The 20,000-nt window shown below is 41.8% G+C and overlaps 3 protein-coding genes across 4 annotated transcripts in view; 2 read left to right on the top strand and 1 right to left on the bottom strand.

Moving 5' to 3' along the window:
- Positions 1-6,426, top strand: part of hgd (homogentisate 1,2-dioxygenase) — a 10,099-nt gene extending 3,673 nt beyond the window's left edge. The window contains exons 9-14 of the mRNA XM_047808740.1: positions 204-303; positions 391-515; positions 2,948-3,052; positions 4,195-4,321; positions 5,085-5,266; positions 6,155-6,426. Coding sequence (XP_047664696.1) covers positions 204-303; positions 391-515; positions 2,948-3,052; positions 4,195-4,321; positions 5,085-5,266; positions 6,155-6,298 — 783 coding nt within the window. The 3' untranslated portion in view covers positions 6,299-6,426. The remainder of the gene's footprint in view (positions 1-203; positions 304-390; positions 516-2,947; positions 3,053-4,194; positions 4,322-5,084; positions 5,267-6,154) is intronic.
- Positions 6,427-6,433: 7 nt separating this feature from the next.
- Positions 6,434-8,247, bottom strand: ndufb4 (NADH:ubiquinone oxidoreductase subunit B4). Its single transcript, XM_047808743.1, has 3 exons — positions 8,033-8,247; positions 7,330-7,473; positions 6,434-6,590 (listed from the first exon to the last, which is right to left on the bottom strand). The coding sequence occupies exons 1-3, from the start codon at positions 8,207-8,209 to the stop codon at positions 6,528-6,530; spliced, it is 384 nt and encodes a 127-aa protein (XP_047664699.1). The 5' UTR covers positions 8,210-8,247; the 3' UTR covers positions 6,434-6,527.
- A 305-nt stretch (positions 8,248-8,552) lies between these two features.
- On the top strand, positions 8,553-15,871 carry ropn1l (rhophilin associated tail protein 1-like). Of its 2 annotated transcripts, none has more exons than XM_047808741.1 (6): positions 8,553-8,713; positions 8,890-9,033; positions 10,929-11,052; positions 11,155-11,316; positions 11,937-12,112; positions 15,577-15,871. In XM_047808741.1, the coding sequence occupies exons 2-6, from the start codon at positions 8,903-8,905 to the stop codon at positions 15,629-15,631; spliced, it is 648 nt and encodes a 215-aa protein (XP_047664697.1). In that variant the 5' UTR covers positions 8,553-8,713; positions 8,890-8,902; the 3' UTR covers positions 15,632-15,871. The 2 variants fall into 2 exon arrangements, with proteins under 2 accessions (XP_047664697.1, XP_047664698.1); XM_047808742.1 differs by having other exon boundaries at positions 8,588-8,713; positions 8,893-9,033.
- Positions 15,872-20,000: the final 4,129 nt, after the last annotated feature.

Below are 20,000 nucleotides of genomic sequence, written 5' to 3'. Positions count from 1 at the left end.
TGAGAAAAACGAACAGATTTGTTTTACAGAAATTCCACAACAATAAACGGATAAAAGCTACGACGTGTCGTTCTCTAATAAATAAGGATTGCTAGCAAATCGATGCAGCGTAGAAGAAAAACTAAACATTACTATTTTTTATTCTTCACATGACGTCTTGACCAGCATGAGTTAATTCTGCTCTCCATTCCGTCATGCTGTAGAGTGGCGTGCGTTTCAGCGTGGACGTGTTCGGTCAGACCAGAGGCTACATCCTGGAGGTCTATGGTGCTCACTTCGAGCTGCCGGACCTCGGACCCATAGGTATCACCTCCGTCCTGTGATTCTTTTACTTATTATTTTCTAAAATTGTATTTAGAGGTTTATTAATATTTCTTGTGTTGATTTCAGGAGCTAATGGACTCGCTAATCCCAGAGACTTCCTGACACCTGCGGCTTGGTATGAAGATCGCACCGTAGCCAGCGGTTACACCATCATCAACAAGTACCAGGGGAAACTCTTCTCCTGTCAGCAGGTACAGGACTGATAAAACATCAGTGGTGGGAGGTCACTGGTTAAAATTCTGCTCTCTCTCTCTCTCTCTCTCTCTCTCTCTCTCTCTCTCTCTTTTTCTCTCTCTCTGTTTTTTGTCTTTCTTTCTTTCTTTCTTTCTTTCTTTCTTTCTTTCTTTCTTTCTTTCTTTCTTTCTTTCTTTGTAAGGTAAATCAATAAAAATGGATGATTTCCAAAGAAGGGAAAGAAAAAATTAAATGAGAAATATAGAAGAAAAGTGCAAAAAAAAAAAATGTAGACAATAAGAAAAATCTTGTGTGAAAAGGAGAAAAATAGAAAAATAATAATAATAATAATAAAAATAATAATAAACTGTAATTAAGTATAAATTATAAAATTAGTACAAAATTATAATAATTATAGAAAGAATTATAAAATGTTTCTTTTTCTTTTCTTCTCCTTCTTCCTTTCCTTCTTCTTCTCCTCCTCCTCCATCTCCTTCACGCTACCTGTTATATTTCCCCAACAATACACCGGTTCTGTAATGTGTTAAATGATCAGCGATCTCGTCTTCACAAATCTTTAGGTCATAATTAAGTTTAATTAGTGAACGTCAGAATCATCAGCATTTCACAGCGTAAATCTTTCCATCTGGAAACTATTTCCTGACTCGAGCGTTCGCTTCAGCAAATTTTCCTCGGAAATGATTTTTCCCCGAGCTTCCTGTTGTGTGTGTAATCGGATCGACGTGTGACGCGAGAATTTTATTAAATGTCAGAGGGATGAGATCGTTCTTTACAATATATCATCAGATAGTAATGATGTGGAATTTCTATTATTATTATTATTATTATTATTAATATTAATATTGATATTAATATTAATATTAATATCGGTGATGAGGCAGAACTCGTCCACTATGTTTCCTTCCTTAAGTGTGTATATATTTATGTTTATATACGAGGCTGTTGGCCGGCGTCTGGAGGGAGACGCTGCTGTCTCGTCCCGCTGTTCTGTTCTCCAGCTGAGCGCTGAAATTGCTCAAATTAACTTATTATTTGCTTGACTGGGCCAATCTGTTTGTGTTTTGTGTGTATGAGTGTTTTTTTCTCTGTTTTAATCAAGTCTGGTGGAGTTATCCTGCAAGCAGTAATGTCTGTGAGATTACAAACATCAGGGTCCAGGAAGCACCCAGGGTGTGAGGAGAGAATGTCTTTGTGAGAATGTATATAACAGTAAAAAGAAAAATAAAGAGAGAAAACACACACACACACACACACACACACACACACACACACACACACACACACACACACACACACACACACACACACACACAAACTCTTTAAATGTGTATTTCTTTGACTTTGTGCCTCGAGTTTTCGCTCTAAATGTGTGTGTGTGTGTGTGTGTGTGTGTGTGTGTGTGTGTGTGTGTGTGTGTGTGTGTGTGTGTGTGTGTGTGTGTGTGTGTGTGTGTGAGAAGAACGAGGGTCAGACCTGCAGGTAGTCTTGGCTGTAATGGCTGTAATGAATTATATTGATTTTACAGCCACCATTCACCGTCTTTTCACGACAACATTTTCAACAGAGGACTTTATAAAATTGCTGTTTTTCTTCTTCTTCTTCTTCTTCTTCTTCTTTTCTTTTTAACAGCCACAATGAAGACATTTCTTCACTATAAATCCACTTCACAATTTCATTCCTGGCAGGAAAATAGAAGAAGTTTTAAAAAAAAAGAAGAGAAAAAGAAAGTTTTACTCGAGTATTAAGTGAATGTGTTAAGAAACATAACGACTGTTTTAGATGTTTTTAAATCATACAGTGACCTGGATTCTGAACAAAGATGTCAGCAGAAACCTAGTGAAAGTGAAATACACACACACACACACACACACACACACACACACACACACACACACACACACACACACACACACACACACACACACACACACACACACACACAGACACACACACAAACAGACACACAGACACACACAGACACACACACACAGACAGACACACACATACACACACACAAACTCATACACACACAGACACACACACACACACACACACACACACACACACACACACACACACACACACACACACAGACACACACACACAGACAGACACACACAGACACACGCAGACACACGCAGACACAAAAACACAAACACACTCACAGAAACACACACACACACACACAGACACACAGACACACACACACACACACACACACACAGACACACACAGACATACATAGAGACCCACTCATACACACACACACACACACACACACACACACACACACACACACACACACACACACACACACACACACACACACACACACACACACTTTTGTTGAATGAATGAAGGACAGGCAGGAAACTGAAGTCACATCCTTGTTGATGATCTGTATGTTTAAGTGCTGTTTTTTTTGCAGGACTTTTCACCCTTTAACGTGGTGGCGTGGCACGGAAACTACGCTCCCTACAAATACAACCTAGAGAACTTCATGGTCATCAACTGTGTAGCCTTCGATCACGCTGTGAGTAAAAGTCAGTGAGGTTTATTACAGGTGAGGTGCTGCGGCGATGTCCAGCACGCGACAGGTCCGGCGATGCCACGGCCCACGGTGTGAACCGGACAGAATAAAACACATCAAATCTGAAGTATTTGGCAGAAATTTACCTTTTGTTCCTCTAGAAATCCACACAGTTCTGGAAGACAGTAAGGAAAGAAATGCAGAAGGAAAAATAATAATTTGTAATTCAGTTGAGGGTCACGGTGGCTTAGTGGTTAGCACGTTTGCCTCACACCTCCTGGGTCGGGGGTTCGATTCCCGCCTCCACCTTGTGTGTGTGGAGTTTGCATGTTCTCCCCGTGCCTCGGGGGTTTCCTCTGGGTACTCCGGTTTCCTCCCCCGGTCCAAAGACATGCATGGTAGGTTGATTGGCATCTCTGGAAAATTGTCCGTAGTGTGTGTGTGTGTGTGAGTGAATGAGAGTGTGTGTGTGCCTTGTGATGGGTTGGCACTCCGTCCAGGGTGTATCCTGCCTTGATGCCCGATGACGCCTGAGATAGGCACAGGCTCCCCGTGACCCGAGAAGTTCAGATAAGCGGTAGTTAGTGAGTGAGTAATTCAGTTATGTGGACTAGAGCAGTGAGTCTGTTGCTCCACTAGGGGGCAGTTCACTGTACTGACAGCACAAATGCTAGCTGGTTAGCATGGATGTGTCTGTGTATTTCCCGCTTTGTAGCTAGAATCCATTTGGAAACGAAGCAATTAAACAGTAAACAAAGCTACAGACTGCAGTCGTTGTTGGCAAAAGTTTGTCTGTGATTTTATTGGAATGTAAATATCTATTTCTTTCCTAAATCCAGCTACACACACACATACACACACACGAGTATTAGCGTAACCATTTTATTCTGCTCCTGTGAGAGGACGTGACGTTTCATCATTTCATTTCATCTCTCGTTTCATTAGTGTCATCTGTTTTCTTTCTCCTTCACTTTCACATACAGCAGATTCAATCCTTTTGTTTTTTATTTCAGCGTTTTACATTCGTACCGATTCTGTTCTAAACGGTGATAGTTGAAGAGTAAAGCGGAGCAGAAACGATTCTATTTTGTAGACCCCGTTCATCCATCTAGACGTTACAGATAACTTTTTGTTCTCTCATTCAGGATCCGTCCATTTTTACTGTCCTGACGGCTAAATCCACTCGCCCCGGGGTCGCCGTCGCTGATTTTGTCATCTTCCCACCTCGCTGGGGAGTCGCGGATCACACCTTCAGACCTCCGTACTATCACAGTGAGTGACGAATCGTGTTCACAAACATCGTACTGATATTCATTTTTGTGTCTGACTCGTCTTATATTTACAAATCTGTGTGTAAAAAAACCCTCATGTGAAATGTGTTACTTATAAATCACTTAAAAATGTTACTGAGTTCCTCAGCACGTGTCCTGAAATATTCATTCATTCATTCATTTCCTACCGCTTATCCGAACTTCTCGGGTCACGGGGAGCCTGTGCCTATCTCAGGTGTCATCGGGCATCGAGGCAGGATACACCCTGGACGGAGTGCCAACCCATCACAGGGCACACACACACTCTCATTCACTCACACACACACACTACGGACAATTTTCCAGAGATGCCAATCAACCTACCATGCATGTCTTTGGACCGGGGGAGGAAACCGGAGTACCCGGAGGAAACCCCCGAGGCACGGGGAGAACATGCAAACTCCACACACACAAGGCGGAGGCGGGAATCGAACCCCCGACCCTGGAGGTGTGAGGCGAACGTGCTAACCACTAAGCCACCATGCCCTCCCCCCCTCCTGAAATATGATCAGTATAATTATTACAATTCTTTGTTGTTTTGGTTTTGTGAATCTCTTTAACATCTCAGGTCTGGAACCGTCTTCTCCACAGGTCATCCTTTACAGATCAGGAGAAACTACATTTTAGAGTCCCACAGTATTCACTTCACTCTTTTTTTTGTGTGTGAGCATGACCCAAGATGGTTCAGGTGTTGTGTTACAGCGCCCCCTGTGTGTGTGTTTCAGGGAACTGCATGAGTGAGTTCATGGGATTAATCAAGGGTCACTATGAGGCAAAGGAAGAGGGTTTTCAGCCTGGAGGAGCGAGTCTGCACAGCATGATGACGCCTCATGGCCCTGATGCTGACTGCTTTGAGAAGAACAGCACGACCAAGCTGAAACCCGAGAGAGTCGCTGAGGGAACCATGGTACACACAAACCATCAGTGTTACTCAATCCTACATCTGTGAGGGAATCTAAAACAAAGCTCTGACTGACATCATATCTTCTCACCTTAGGCACCTGACTTCTTCATAAATATTTCCACATAAATTCTCTTCCAGATCTTTAATGACATCAGTAATGAACCTGTGTTAAATCTTCAACAGCTGAACGTAGCTTTCTCGCCATCTGAGGCTTCTCTCATCTTTTCATTGTCTGTTTCTGAACATTTCAGTCCTCCAGCTAAACCACAAGGTACTGAATTAACAGTTAAGGGTTTTGGATCTAACATCATCCAGAGACCAGCTAGCTAGTTAGAGGTTATTGTGTTCCCTTGTTGTTAAGCATTAAATTAAATTAAAAGGATTAAATCCATTAATTAATTCATTAATTAGCGCACACACACACACACACACACACACACACACACACCACTACCTAATGTTAGATACACAGGTTTCCTCAATTTCTTCTCCTTTTGTGTTTGATAGAAACTTTTAACACTCCAAACATCGTTATTTTTCTGTAACCGCAAACATTTTTCAATGATAATCAATAATTTAATTTAAGTTTAGAGTAAAATTAGAAATAAAACGTTAAGCATTTACAACTCCACACTGTGTACATGTGTGTGAGAAGCCCTGAACTGATGCTTTATTAAAAAAAAAAACAAGTCATTGTGTGAGTTTGCAGCTCCTGAGAGTCAGAAGCTTGTCGTCAGGAGTAAGGACCAGGTGCTACAGTGAGATCTGATTTCTCTTCTTTTCATGTAAAACATCTTCGAGCCGCACGGTTTCATAGATTCGCCCTGAACTCCAAAGCTGTCGTGCTGTATCTCTGTAGCAGATCTAACGTGATCTGTGGTTTTGTCGCAGGCGTTCATGTTCGAGTCGTCCTTCAGCATGGCGGTCACCAAGTGGGGGCTGGAGACGTGCCAGCGTCTGGACAAGAGCTACTACAAATGCTGGGAGCCTCTGAAGAAACACTTCAACCCAAAGTGGAAAGCTGGCAGCATGTAAACAAACACCGGCCTGAATGACCCACATTAACGAGTCAGGAGTCAGATATAAACAACCGCAGCGATGAGGCACGATGGACGTATGATAGCGTAGACATGTTAAGACAATAAAATCGATCTGAACCCAAACAAACTGTTCTGGTTTATTATTTCAGCAGTAAAGTTTATTTATAGTCACATGTACACGTACAACAAGAGCTGAGGACTGAAACCGGAACACGAGTCAGAGGTCAGTACGAGAGTCTGTAGGGGCGTTCGTACGTCCCGTCTTTTATCCGCTGCTCCCTCTTGTCCTGAAATGACACAAAGATAAACCTTTACACAAACTGCATCAGCACACGTTTCGGTAACGAACGACGGAGAGGATTTTTCACTTCCTCTGTAAATCGACCTCAGAATAAACGATGAGAAATTCATCAGACGTACGAAGCTCGTGCGTGAGGTCTCTTTTTCAAAAGGTGTCGAGTTTCCTGTAACGACAGCTGACGCTAGTGCAGCTTTATAAGAACGATGTGCTCGTTTTTGTTTCCATAGCAACAGTTGATTCGCAGGGAGCTTTCTGGCAGACTTTCTGCATTAAAATAAATCTTTTTATTTATGGCTTTAAGGAAGGAGTCTCCAGTGTCAGAACTCCGTAACTCTCAGAGTCGAACTCGTGTCGTCTTCAGGACGTCTCTGCAGGACATCCGTTCAACACTCAACACTTTGTCTTCGCTCTTCTGCATTCGAACGCCGGAATAAATTACACCGCTATTCGTATGGAACGGCTACATACGGGCGGATTTCGTTCCGCTTCGTATCTACGACGACTGTCGTTTAACAAAAAATGTCTTTCATTTTTTAAAATCGGTTCATCATTAAGTCCCTGTGTCTGAGCTGTTACCATGGAAACAGTAGGACTGAATAATTAATATAAACCCGTCGTCCGTGTGGTTTCCGAGTCGCTTTCTGACCAAACAGATTTGAGAATTGAGCCACGCTGTGTGAAAGAGAAGGAAAACAAGAACAAAACGACTTTTAAGCACAACTCACACGGTCTGTCTTTAACACGTAGCACAAGATGAAGAGCGGAGCGACGCCGATCAAACCTGCGACCAGCGACGATTTGGGTGTCGGCCTGAAGTTCTTATACATCTCGGTACGGACGTACGTCCACTTTGTGAGTGCCGGGTCCTCCTGCGAGAACAAGAATGAGCACAATATTAATGCACATTAATGTTACATGATCGAATGCATAAACCGGACCGAGATTTGTTCTAACCCTAAACCAGTGAGGTGAAACTCCGCCCTAATTAATCAGTCTGTAACCAGTCCTGAGTATCTAAACTACATTAAAGTCCATTTGTACAGAGTTAGTTTGTGCATTAATATGCAAATGTCCATATTGGGTTCATTAATAAGCAAATAAGGCTATGACGTCACCAGCTGACCTTTAACTCAGAGTCTGTTGTCAATTGAAAAGATTTGGGAACAGACTTGTGCTGGAAATGTGTTTATATCCCCACTAAAGAGGGTTAGTTAGTTAGTTAGTTAGTTAGTTAAGAAGACTAACTGGTTATCAGTGGGTTATTAAAGCGAACTAGCACAAGGTCACTGATTATTTATAAGGTTTATAAACGTCTCCATCGTTCAGCTGAAATAAAAGTCGACATTTGTACTCGTTAGGAAGTTTTGTTTACAACCTGCTAGTTAAGCTAACTAACCAGCTAACTAACCAGCTAACTAACCCACTCACAATCAGCTCTTTCCTCAGAGGATTGTTCAGCTTGATCTGATATTCTCTCTTCAGTCTGGACCTCAGTGCAGCTCGCTGCTCCTCCGCACGTCGATATTCGGGTGAAACTTTATAATATTCCGCCGGATCTAATGTTTGCGGGCGAGTCGCTAAAGGTGCCTCCTTGTAGTCCGCCATGTTTACGGCGCTCGTTCGTCAGGAACGGAGCGATTTCATTGGTCCACACAATATCTGTGTTCTCGCGAGATTAAACCTGATCAGGGCGCGTGCGCAGTGAGTTTAATACACACACACACACACACACACACACACACACACACACACACACACACACACACACACACACACACACACACACACACACACACAACGTTCAATATAAAAACTCAATGTTATACTGTTATAATGTTAAACTATAATTTAGTAAATATTAAAATATTTCTACATTTTATATTTCTGTATGTTTACAGCCAGTGCAATAATTTATTCGTCCTTTATACATATTTATTTAATAACATATTTGGGTTAAATACCGTGACGTCAGTGACGTCGTGACGTCAGTCCTCGTTTCTAGGTGACCGTGTATATAAACCGCGTTGCTATAGAAACAGGAGACGCTCCAACGCCAGTATAAGGACCGTTAAATTTGGGTTCATTAATATCTTGTGTACTTCAGGTTTGGTACGTTTTTTAAAAATGTGTTAAATTAGCAGTCTGTTTAATGACAGATGTTAGCTAAGAGTTTTTCTTTCTTTCTTTCTTTCTTTCTTTCTTTCTTTCTTTCTTTCTTTCTTTCTTTCTTTCTTTCTTTCTTTCTTTCTTTCTTTCTTTCTTTCTATTTTCTTCCTCTCTTCCAGCAGGACAGTCGTGATGCCTCTTTCGGACAGAATGTACTGCGCTCAGCAGATCAACATCCCTCCTGATCTGCCGGACATCCTCAAACAGTTCACTAAAGCTGCTATTAGGACGCAGCCTCCAGATGTGCTGCAGTGGTCTGCTGAGTGAGTCTGACACACTTCACCTTCATCAGGAGTGATCAGGAGTCTAAAGGGTCCAAAGGGTCAATGTTCCCCTCCAATATCCAGGGAACACTGAATCGTCTGTAGAACCACGAACTGTTAACTCCATAACTCACATCTCTAATATGATTGGCTTTGGCTTTATTGTGTTCCTCTTCTGTAACCCACGTCACTTTATGATCAGCTTTGTATTTTTCACTAAGGTGTAATGTAAGTAAGATGCAGCGATATTCTGTTATCTGACGTGCCAAAGCTCCGTGTCAAGACGAGATGTTAATGATTATACAGGCTACCGGTAATACCGTGTCCTGTATGTTATAGTACACTTACAGAGTTCTATAAAATTCTAGATAGTGTTGATGTTCAGCTGAGGGACAGGTTCGGTTAAACAGATCCAGATGTGCAGACGTTAGAGGAAACTCTACTTAGTGTCATTAGTGATCAGTATTCAGAGCTGAACAGGGACAATCTAAAAGTCCAGCTAAGCCATGTTTGGCTCCTGAAACACTTTTAGATCTAATACTGAATTTATCTGTCTGATTCTGATTCTGATTCTGAACTGGCTGATATCTTCAGAGGAATGTCAGTTGAATTGACAGGCCTGTTTGATCAAGTTGAAACCCTTATGTCGCTTTTAGCCATCCCAGTGTCATCAGCTGATGCTGACGGCAGTCTTACTGCTTTCAGAAGACCCAAAACACGGCTGAGAACGACGATGACACAAGTGAGACTGAACAGTGTTGCTGTGTGTCATGTGTGTGTCATGTCCTCCAGGATAAACTGGACAAAAGTGATGTGAAACTAATATGAAATACTGTTCAAATAGCAAGCAACAGTACATTATTATTTTTAGTTGAATAAAAAAAGTTTATATATCTATATATCTATATCTATATCTATATCTATATCTATATATATATATATATATATATATATACACATCTCTCTCTCTCTCTCTCTCTCTCTCTCTCTCTCTCTCTCTCTCTCTATATATATATATATATATATATATATATATATATATATACAGACACTTTTTTGTATTCAGCTAAAAAAACAATTACTTGTTAATTGTTAATCGATTCTTAATCGATTGTTAATTCATTTCATTTCCTACCGCTTATCCGAACTTCTCGGGTCACGGGGAGCCTGTGCCTATCTCAGGCGTCATCGGGCATCGAGGCAGGATACACCCTGGACGGAGTGCCAACCCATCACAGGGCACACACACACTCTCATTTACTCACACACTCACACACTACGGACAATTTTCCAGAGATGCCAATCAACCTACCATGCATGTCTTTGGACCGGGGGAGGAAACCGGAGTACCCGGAGGAAACCCCCGAGGCACGGGGAGAACATGCAAACTCCACACACACAAGGCGGAGGCGGGAATCGAACCCCTAACCCTGGAGGTGTGAGGCAAACGTGCTAAGCACTACGCCCCCGTGCCCCCCTTGTACCAGTTAGAATACAGGAAATAAAGTGTGTAATAAACACTGATTCCTTTTGTGCAAGAATAGCCGTATTTTAACGACAGCATTTTTATTTCTTTTTATTTATTTAATTATTTTTTATTTCCGATCGCTAACACTTTTAATTAACATTTGCTATACATGAGACAAAAGAACCCAAGATATAATCAGTTATATTTTTCATTTAATGTTTGAACTGAAACAGCAATCGAAAAAAGTCTTTTCAGTTCATGTCTAAGCTGCTGAAGATGTTTTCTTTTTTTAATTTGGTCTAAAGCACATGATGTACGACACAATTTAATAGATACAACAAAACATTTTGTGTACTGTTCTTTTTTTTTGTGCTTTTTATTAAACAGATATCCAGTATATCGTGTCAATGCTATTGATCATTTTCAGCTATTTCACAGCTCTATCTGAAGGTGAACCTCTTCCAGTGAAAGACAAGCTGGAAATATCTGCAAAAACACCGACTACAGAGAACACACTCACTCCAGGTCTCCTCAAAGTCCTTCATGAGCAGGTTCGTCTGTTCCAGTTGTATTCTTTCACACATGTAATGTTTAATTCCCGTATATCGAATACATACCTGTTGTTGAAAATATTATGTTTATATCATCGGTAGCTTTCATCCGAGGAGAGTGTTAGTAGAGAAGAGTTAGTGCAGAAATGGACAGACCTGCGTCTGCCAGCTGAACAGCTCGACACCCTGCTCAGTCTCGGGAACTTCAGCACGCAGGTCCACTGGATGCAATTCTTCGCTCTCGGGTGCAGTGCTTTGGGTGGAGTGAGTAGTGCAGATTTATTTACTGGGTTCCTCATGGAACTGACTAAGAGACAGTAAAACCGTCAGATTACTGTATACTGTATCTGAGCTAGGCTGGATGTAATTCCTCTAACTACCACATGGTGGCAGTGTTGGACCGTAAAACTCTATTGCACACTGAGAAAATTCTCTGAGTCTCACGTGCTTCAAAAGGATATTAAAATTATTCTTGCATCACAAAATGTATGAATGAACTTATAAGAGCTTTATATATACATTTATGGCATATGGCAGATGCTCTTATCCAGAGTGACACTACACAAAGTATTGTATTTTTATACAACTGCACAATTGAGGGTTAAGGGCCTCGTTCAGGGGCCCAACATTGGCAGCTTGGTGGATCTGTGATTCGAGATTGCAACCATTCTGATCGGTCATCTCACACCTTAAATAATCATAATTTAAACGTATTCTTAGTTTTAATAATAAATAAAACTCTTTTTAGTATTTTTTTAGCTTAACACATAAAAAATAAATAAAAGAAAACAGATCATCAGTGATGTGAAATAATTCAGTACAATAATAGATTAAAAAAAATTCCCTAGCATCTACGAGCCTCAGGTGTGTTGTTGTGTTCGCAGACAATCATCAGCGCTCTGAAGTTTGCGTGTGAAATCCTGAGTCAGGACCCGGAAGGGGGAGAAGCTCGAATCCCCTTCGAAACCTTCGTCAGTCTGTACAGGTATCTGGCTCAGCTGGACGGAGACATACCTCAGGACAAGATTGACAGCTTCCTGTCCCGCTTGCATGAGCCTGTGTGAGCAAACACGCACACGCACACACACACACGCACACGCGCACACGCACACGCACACGCACACGCACACGCACACGCACACACACACACACATACACACAGTAGATCTCCTGCACTTCATGTCCTTCACTGACTTCTTTATGCTTTTCTAAATGAAACACATAAGACTCAACTCTTCAGTGAATTACAGTTCAGTGCAAAAGTTTGCACACTCCTTGGTTTCTAGGTGAGAAAATACTAAGAAAGTCTATTAATAATAATAATAATAATAATAATAATAATAATAATAATAATAATAATAACAAATGTCTACTGTAAATAGTCCTGTAGTATTATTATTTTATTACAGTATTATTATATTATTATATATATTTTTTATATATTATATATAATTTTTCCTGAGTATGAGCCAGGCTATCATTCTGTAGATCAGATTTAATTCGTTTCAATATTTTATATATAGATTAAACCTGTAAACCCTGTCGTTCATTAGTGTAACAGTGTTTTATCACACAGTCACTCGTGTTTTTGCCGGCTTTTAAAAGAGAGTTTTTTTTTACTAGAATGTAATTCATATAAATTTCGCACATACGCAGTAAAAAAAACTGATTTTCATTTAGGGTAAATATATAAATAAGATTGTGTTGTTAAATAATAAATAATATTAAATATGAAATATTTTTGATATTTCTTATTTAAAGTTTAATATAGCTCGTGTCCATGGCACCGCTGTTCCTACTCCATTAAACAAACTACAGTTAAATTAATTCTCGCAATAAAATCGATCAGGAAGATCAGTTCTGGATGAACGACTCATCACGTAAGTCAGACTCGGACGTGGAACCTTTTAGTGGCATTTATTTGAATATCTTCGAATGACTTCGGGATCTTCTTCTAATCTGTCACATCACCACGTGAACGTGTGGCTTCAGATGTAACACTACTGACTTCAGTTCGGTGGTAAATGTTGAAGCGTAATCATCTTCCCCCTGACATTACTCCAGTCTCCTGCCCGAGTGACTAATGCACCATTAATAACGCATCATGAGCAGCTTGGATCTGCTAATGTCTCTTCAGCAGAGTGTAAATGCGCGGTTTGATTTATACAGCATCGTCTCTGTTTCAGCTCAGCTCATGTATTCGGTGCAGGACGACTTTAACAGGACGAGCTAATTTAATGTAAAGATTATACAGCAGTGAGGAAGTGAGCAGGGAATCACTTTAAAACATCCCTCAGTGACACGTTACGTCTCCGTATGAATCTCTACAACGTGATTTGTGTTTAGTAAGTAGGTCAAATTAGACCAGCGGAATACTCGAATCTGATTGGTCAGAAGACGTTCACTACGGAAAGGATGGAGAATGAACAGATTATTTTGCATAAACAACGTCACAAAGTTTTTTTTTTAATCTCTAACAAAACAATAACTATAAATACTTCAGTTATAGTTTCATCTAATACAGATGATGTCACTCTCTTACGTTACAGCAGCTCTAAACAGTGGCTCCATCACCAGCCTCTCTGTATCCTCTCTCTCTCTCTCTCTCTCTCTCTCTCTCTCTCTCTCTCTCTCTCTGCTATAAAAAGATGAGGATGGAAATATACTGTATATCTGTCTGTTGTGAAGTGCTGACACTAGAGACGCTTTCCATAAACCACATAGACACACACACACACACACACACACACACACACACACACACACACACACACACACACAGACACACGCAGACACACAGACACAAAAACACAGACACACACACAAAGACACACTCACAAAAACACACACACACACACACACACACACACACACACACACACACACACACACACACACACACACACACACACACACACACACACACACAGACACACACACACACACACACACACACACAAAGACACACACACACACAGACACACAGACACAAAAACACACACACACTGTACACACACACACACACACACACACACACACACACACACACACACACACACACACACACACACACACACACACACACACACACCCATATAGTTACTCAACTGTGCTGCTTGGTTCAACTCAGAGCTCTAAAGCGCTACATTACTGGCAGATAAAAACAGGAAGTGAAATCAGGGGACTCTTTACTTTACAGAGAAGAGATGAGTGCATGAGTCCCAAACAAACACATGAGCAGCGCACGCTACGCAAACACACAAAACCCCGGGGAAGAACAGTACTGACTGGTCTTACTCAGAGGCTGAAGGAGTGTTTATGGTGAGGTGTTCTGAGAAACAGAACGACCATGAGAGAGAGAGAGAGAGAGAGAGAGAGAGAGAGAGAGAGAGAGAGAGAGAGAGAGAGAGAGGAGGATAGAGGCGGGGTATAGGAGAAGAGAGTAGAGAGAGCGAGGGAGGGTAGGGAGAGCGAGAAAGAGAGAGAGAGAGAGCGCGAGGGTATAGAGAGAGAGAGAGAGAGAGAGAGAGAGAGAGCGAGGGTATAGAGAGAGAGAGAGCGAGGGTATATATATATATATAATATATATATAGAGAATGAAGAGAGATCTAAGGTTATAGAGAGATAGGCGAGAGATAGAGGTAAGATAGATATAGTATATAGATCTCTCTCTTCTCTTTTCTCCCTCCCCTCTCTCCTCTCCCTCTCTCTCTCGCTCTTCTCTCCCTCTCTTCTATTTCTACTTTCTCCTCCCCCTCGCTCTCTTCTCTTCTCTCTCTTTTCCTCTCTCTCTCTAGAGACGAGCGAGAAGATATATATATAGATACTATATATATATATATATATATATATACGACGCAGAAGAGAGAGTACCGGACGAGATAGGGAGAGAGAAGAGAGAGGAGAGAGAGAGAGAGAGAGTGAGGGTAATAGAGAGAGAGAGCGAGAGAGAGCGGGTAGGGAGAGCCGGGAAAAGTCGAGAGAGAGATAGAGAGATAGAATGCGAGACGAGTATCCATAGGGCGAGAGACCTAATAGTATATCTATTCGTGTCTACTAAATCTCTACCATCAACTCTATCCTCTCTGTAATACTTATCTACATGATAGATCTCGCTAGTCTCTCTTCGCTCTACTAGACATCGATATAGATAGATACTCCCTCCCTCCCTCCCTCCCCCCCTCCCTCAGAGGCTATGGTGATGTTGCAGTAAACCACAATTCTAACTCTGGCAAGTTTGTGATTAACCCTAATCCTGTCATAAGTGTTTCATCATCCAAACATCTTTAACTACAATGTTGTTGTTGTTGTTGTTGTTGTTGTTGTTGTTGTTGTTGTTGTTGTTGTTTTCCACAGATCCGATCTGGGCAGAGTTTATTACGAGTGTTGTGTAGAACCCAGTCTGTTTACACACACACACACACACACACACACACACACACACACACACACACACACACACACACACACACATGTATACAGTATATAAAAGTAATTACTCCCGCTGCTTTTTCCTGTCTTTAGGACACAGAGAGGTGGGATGGTCCAGCCGGCTGATTTCACCGACCTCCATGTGTAGAGGTGTGAGAGAACAGATGGCGTTCAGATTCTCTCTCTCACCAGGCTGGGCTTTAAACATCTTATATAACCGCACTAACGATGGAGCAGGATTCCACCTTTAACCCTTTAAAGCCTGGACATATTTTAGACCCCTTTTTTTTTAATTAATCTTATTGATGTATCCTCAGTTTTTCTGTAAAATCAGCAAAACCAAAAATAAAGCACATTACGGACAACAGGGTGATGTGATAAAGCACCATGTGATGTAGCACCGTGACGTTATTTATCTACAAACACATGACCCACACTTGTTTTCTTCCTCTTAGACCACAAAAATATGCCAACGAATGTTTTTATGTTTCGAAGGAAAGTGAAACAAGTTACTTCCTGTCACTTATATCATGCCCTTTTCTCGGAGTTATTAAGAAAAACACTCCTCTGTGAACGAGCTGTTGCTATGGAAACGATAACGAGAGCCGCTGTTATAGGTAACGATTCAACACCTTTTGGCCAATCAGAATCCAGAATTCAGCCGCGTTGTGCTGAGGACAGTGAACATAGACACACATGGTGTGTTTGGTTTGAGTTACAAAAAGTTGAACGGATTTAATTTACTGGGGGGGAAGGGGGGCACGGTGGCTTAGTGGTCAGCATGTTCACCTCAAACCTCCAGGGTCGGGGGTTCGATTCCCGCCTCCACCTTGTGTGTGTGGAGTTTGCATGTTCTCCCTGTGCCTCGGGGGTTTCCTCCGGGTACTCCGGTTTCCTCCCCCGGTCCAAAGACATGCATGGTAGGTTGATTGGCATCTCTGGAAAATTGTCCATAGTGTGTGTGTGTGTGTGTGTGTGTGTGTGTGTGTGAGTGAATGGGAGTGTGTGTGCCCTGTGATGGGTTGGCACTCCGTCCAGGGTGTATCCTGCCTCGATGCCCGATGACGCCTGAGATAGGCACAGGCTCCCCGTGACCCGAGAAGTTCGGATAAAGCGGTAGAAGATGAACTTACTAAGGATTTATTGCAGTTTTTTTCAGTCAGTTCTAATCTGTCACTCGATTCTTTAATTCAGCTCACAGATTTTCTCCTTTTGAACAGACAACGTGTCCCAGAACAGGAACTAGACTTCCTCCACCTCCGAGTGTCTGTTAGCTGTTATACAGTCGGAGGTAAATCACGGACGTTGCATGTAATCCATTCATTAAGTCTTAATTTTGATGCGGAGCGAGAAAGTGCAGACAGAGACTAATTGTAATCAAATAAGGAGATGCGCCGGGTGTCTCGCTTGTGTGAGGAAGGTCAATCTCAAGCAATTAGTCATCAACCGATCGACCCGCAGTCCCGAGGGAATCGTCAGTTTGTGCTTTTAATTAATACACACAGCTTCATTTAGTAAACACACCGTACTCATTTTCTCATTCAGGTTCAGTTTTGGGTCAGTGTGTGTGTGTGTGTGTGTGTGTGTGTGTGTGTGTGTGTGTGTGTAGCCTACAGAAGTACAGAACAGTTCTTTAAGTGTTCTTTGGATCGTTAAGGGTTATTAGACCTTGACTGGAAAACTTCAACAGAATCCAATAAACTCATTTCTGAGTAACGTAATCATATTTTTATTTGTTTTTAGGTACAGGGTGTTGCATAAGTATTCACCCCTTGAACATTTCAACAGTGTCTCAACCTGGAACTGAAACAACTTTTCATTCATTTTCTACCGCTTATCCGAACTTCTCGGGTCACGGGGAGCCTGTGCCTATCTCAGGCGTCATTCACTCACACACACACACACTATGGACAATTTTCCAGAGATGCCAATCAACCTACCATGCATGTCTTTGGACCGGGGGAGGAAACCGGAGTACCCGGAGGAAACCCCCGAGGCATGGGGAGGCGGTGGCGGGAATCGAACCCCCAACCCTAGACGTGTGAGGCGAACGTGCTAACCACTAAGCCACCGTGCCCCCCCCCCCTGAAACTGACTTATAACCGTCCCCTAAATCAGCATCCAGGAGATCAGAGTCCAGACTATTACGCATTCATAGTTAATATTTTACTGGACAATTTTAGTTGTGGACATCTCAATGCTGCCAAAGGGTTAGGGTTAGTATCACGCTGTACATCTAACACAAATCCAACGTTAGGATCTGAGAATCCTAGATGAACTTTAGCTTGGGAGGGATTTCGTCTCACCTGACCGCATGTCTCAGGGATTTATCAAGTGCTGAGTTAATGTAATTCTGTAAGCTGGCGGAGCTGGAGCTGGACAGGAGAGAAACTTTGACCTACACTTTGACCCCCTACACACACACACACACACACACACACACACACACACACACACACACACACACACACACACACACACACACACACACAGTATGATGCCATGTTGTTAAAATACCACAGCATTGAATTCTGGGTTCTGATTGGTCAGAAGGTGTTGATTTATTTTTTTTAAAGACAGCAACTTGATCTGTTATTGTTTCCATAGCAACAGCTCTCTCAATCGGATTCATTCGACAGACGTGACACATAAACAGACCGAAAAATTGCTAACATTGTGTTGGGTTTTTTTTTTTGTAAGGAGATGTTATGGAAGGAGTCTCCGGTGTCAGAGTCAAAGCTGGCGAGAGAACATGAGTTTATAACTGTTATAAAATGAAGGAGAAAAGAAAATAACTTACGACACTCATACGACAGTTTTATGATACCTCAAGCGGTGTCTTAAACAATTTCTCCTGGCAGTACAGCATGTTGAAGTGATAAAACTCCATCTGGAGATGGAGACGAATCTGTACGAGCTCCAAGTGTTTCGGGGCAAAATGTCTTAGTAATTACATGCAGCAATTATGGCACTTACTGGTGAGCTGTAAAGAAAAGTGCAGCGTGCAGATACCGAGAGATCGTGAAATACAGTGGATATGAACAAAAACACATACATCGGCTATAAAAGCCAACCTTCATTTAACACATTTTAAAGACGTGGATTTCAGCAAAATAGCAAATCTCTGTGAGCAGGTGTTATATGACGTGACGTACGGCTAAGTACGGTGACCCAGACTCAGAATTCATTCTCATTTCATTTAACCCATCCAAAGTGCACACACACAGCAGTGAACACACACACACACACACACACACACACACACACACACACACACACACACACACACACACACACACACACACACACACACACACACACACACACACACCGTGAACACACACACCCAGAGCAGTTAGTTTGACTCCTAACCCTAAGGTTGTGGGTTCGAGTCTCGGGCCGGCAACACCATGACTGTGGTGCCTTTGAGCAAGGCACCGAACCCCCAATTATGGCGCCAGTCTGTACGGTGATGTCTGTACAGTTTAGATTAATTTACTGATTTTTTCAGGATACCATTTCTGTATGTAGAGCCTATAGCTTGAAAAATAACTTAATCAGTTTTACGTTACTGACAAACAAACTTATAAAATGCACCAGTCTAATCAAGGTTTTTTTCTGTTTAAGCTTGACTTTATATAAGGGGTTGGAAAGTTTTTGTTGGCACTTTCATTCATTCATTCATTCATTCATCTTCTACCGCTTATCCGAACTTCTCGGGTCACGGGGAGCCTGTGCCTATCTCAGGCGTCATCGGGCATCGAGGCAGGATACACCCTGGACGGAGTGCCAACCCATCACAGGGCACACACACACTCTCATTCACACACTCACACACTCACACACTACGGACAATTTTCCAGAGATGCCAATCAACCTACCATGCATGTCTTTGGACAGGGGGAGGAAACCGGAGTACCCGGAGGAAACCCCCGAGGCACGGGGAGAACATGCAAACTCCACACACACAAGGCGGAGGTGGGAATCGAACCCCCAACCCTGGAGGTGTGAAGCGAACGTGCTAACCACTAAGCCACCGTACCCGCTTGTTGGCACTTTATTTAATTAAAAAAGAGATAAATAAAGTTGTCAGCTGTATGAAAAGAAATCGTGTCTTCTTTCAGAATGCTTGTAAGGAGGGATTTTCCCTCTTAACCAAATGACTTTGGCTGTTATGAATATTTGTTTTTGTTGTTTTGAACAGTTGTCTATGTGACATACAATCTATTATTATTATTATTATTATTATTATTATTATTATTATTATTATTATTATTATTACATATGTGTATTTTTTGGTTTTCTCATCTTGTCGTATCTGTGTACCAGAAGCGTATGACACTAAAACAAATCCCTTGTATCCACATGCACACTTGGCAATAAAGCTTTATCTGATTAACATTGGTGCAGAATTTCATTTAAGTCACTAAATTGTACTTTATCTGGTCACTCAGATTAGCTAATAATTTAGAGATCATTATGTGAAATAAAAGGGAAAGATACACATAAGGAAAGAT

The sequence above is a fragment of the Tachysurus fulvidraco genome, chromosome 25 (assembly GCF_022655615.1).
Source record: "Tachysurus fulvidraco isolate hzauxx_2018 chromosome 25, HZAU_PFXX_2.0, whole genome shotgun sequence".
Lineage (NCBI taxonomy): Eukaryota > Metazoa > Chordata > Actinopteri > Siluriformes > Bagridae > Tachysurus > Tachysurus fulvidraco.
Note: the sequence above shows the minus strand (reverse complement) of the source record. Positions and strands in the feature narration are given on the sequence as shown.

Bases quoted from the DNA above. Each gene is read 5' to 3' on its own strand.
- ndufb4 (XM_047808743.1), bottom strand. From the start codon at position 8,209: ATGGCGGACTACAAGGAGGCACCTTTAGCGACTCGCCCGCAAACATTA. The intron at 7,474-8,032 runs GTGAGTGGGTTA...TTGTTCTCGCAG, and splicing joins CTCTGAGGAAAGAGCTGATT to GAGGACCCGGCACTCACAAA. The intron at 6,591-7,329 runs GTGAGTTGTGCT...GTGTCATTTCAG, and splicing joins ACGTGTTAAAGACAGACCGT to GACAAGAGGGAGCAGCGGAT.
- ropn1l (XM_047808741.1), top strand. From the start codon at position 8,903: ATGCCTCTTTCGGACAGAATGTACTGCGCTCAGCAGATCAACATCCCT. The intron at 11,053-11,154 runs GTTCGTCTGTTC...TATCATCGGTAG, and splicing joins TCAAAGTCCTTCATGAGCAG to CTTTCATCCGAGGAGAGTGT. The intron at 11,317-11,936 runs GTGAGTAGTGCA...TTGTGTTCGCAG, and splicing joins GGTGCAGTGCTTTGGGTGGA to ACAATCATCAGCGCTCTGAA.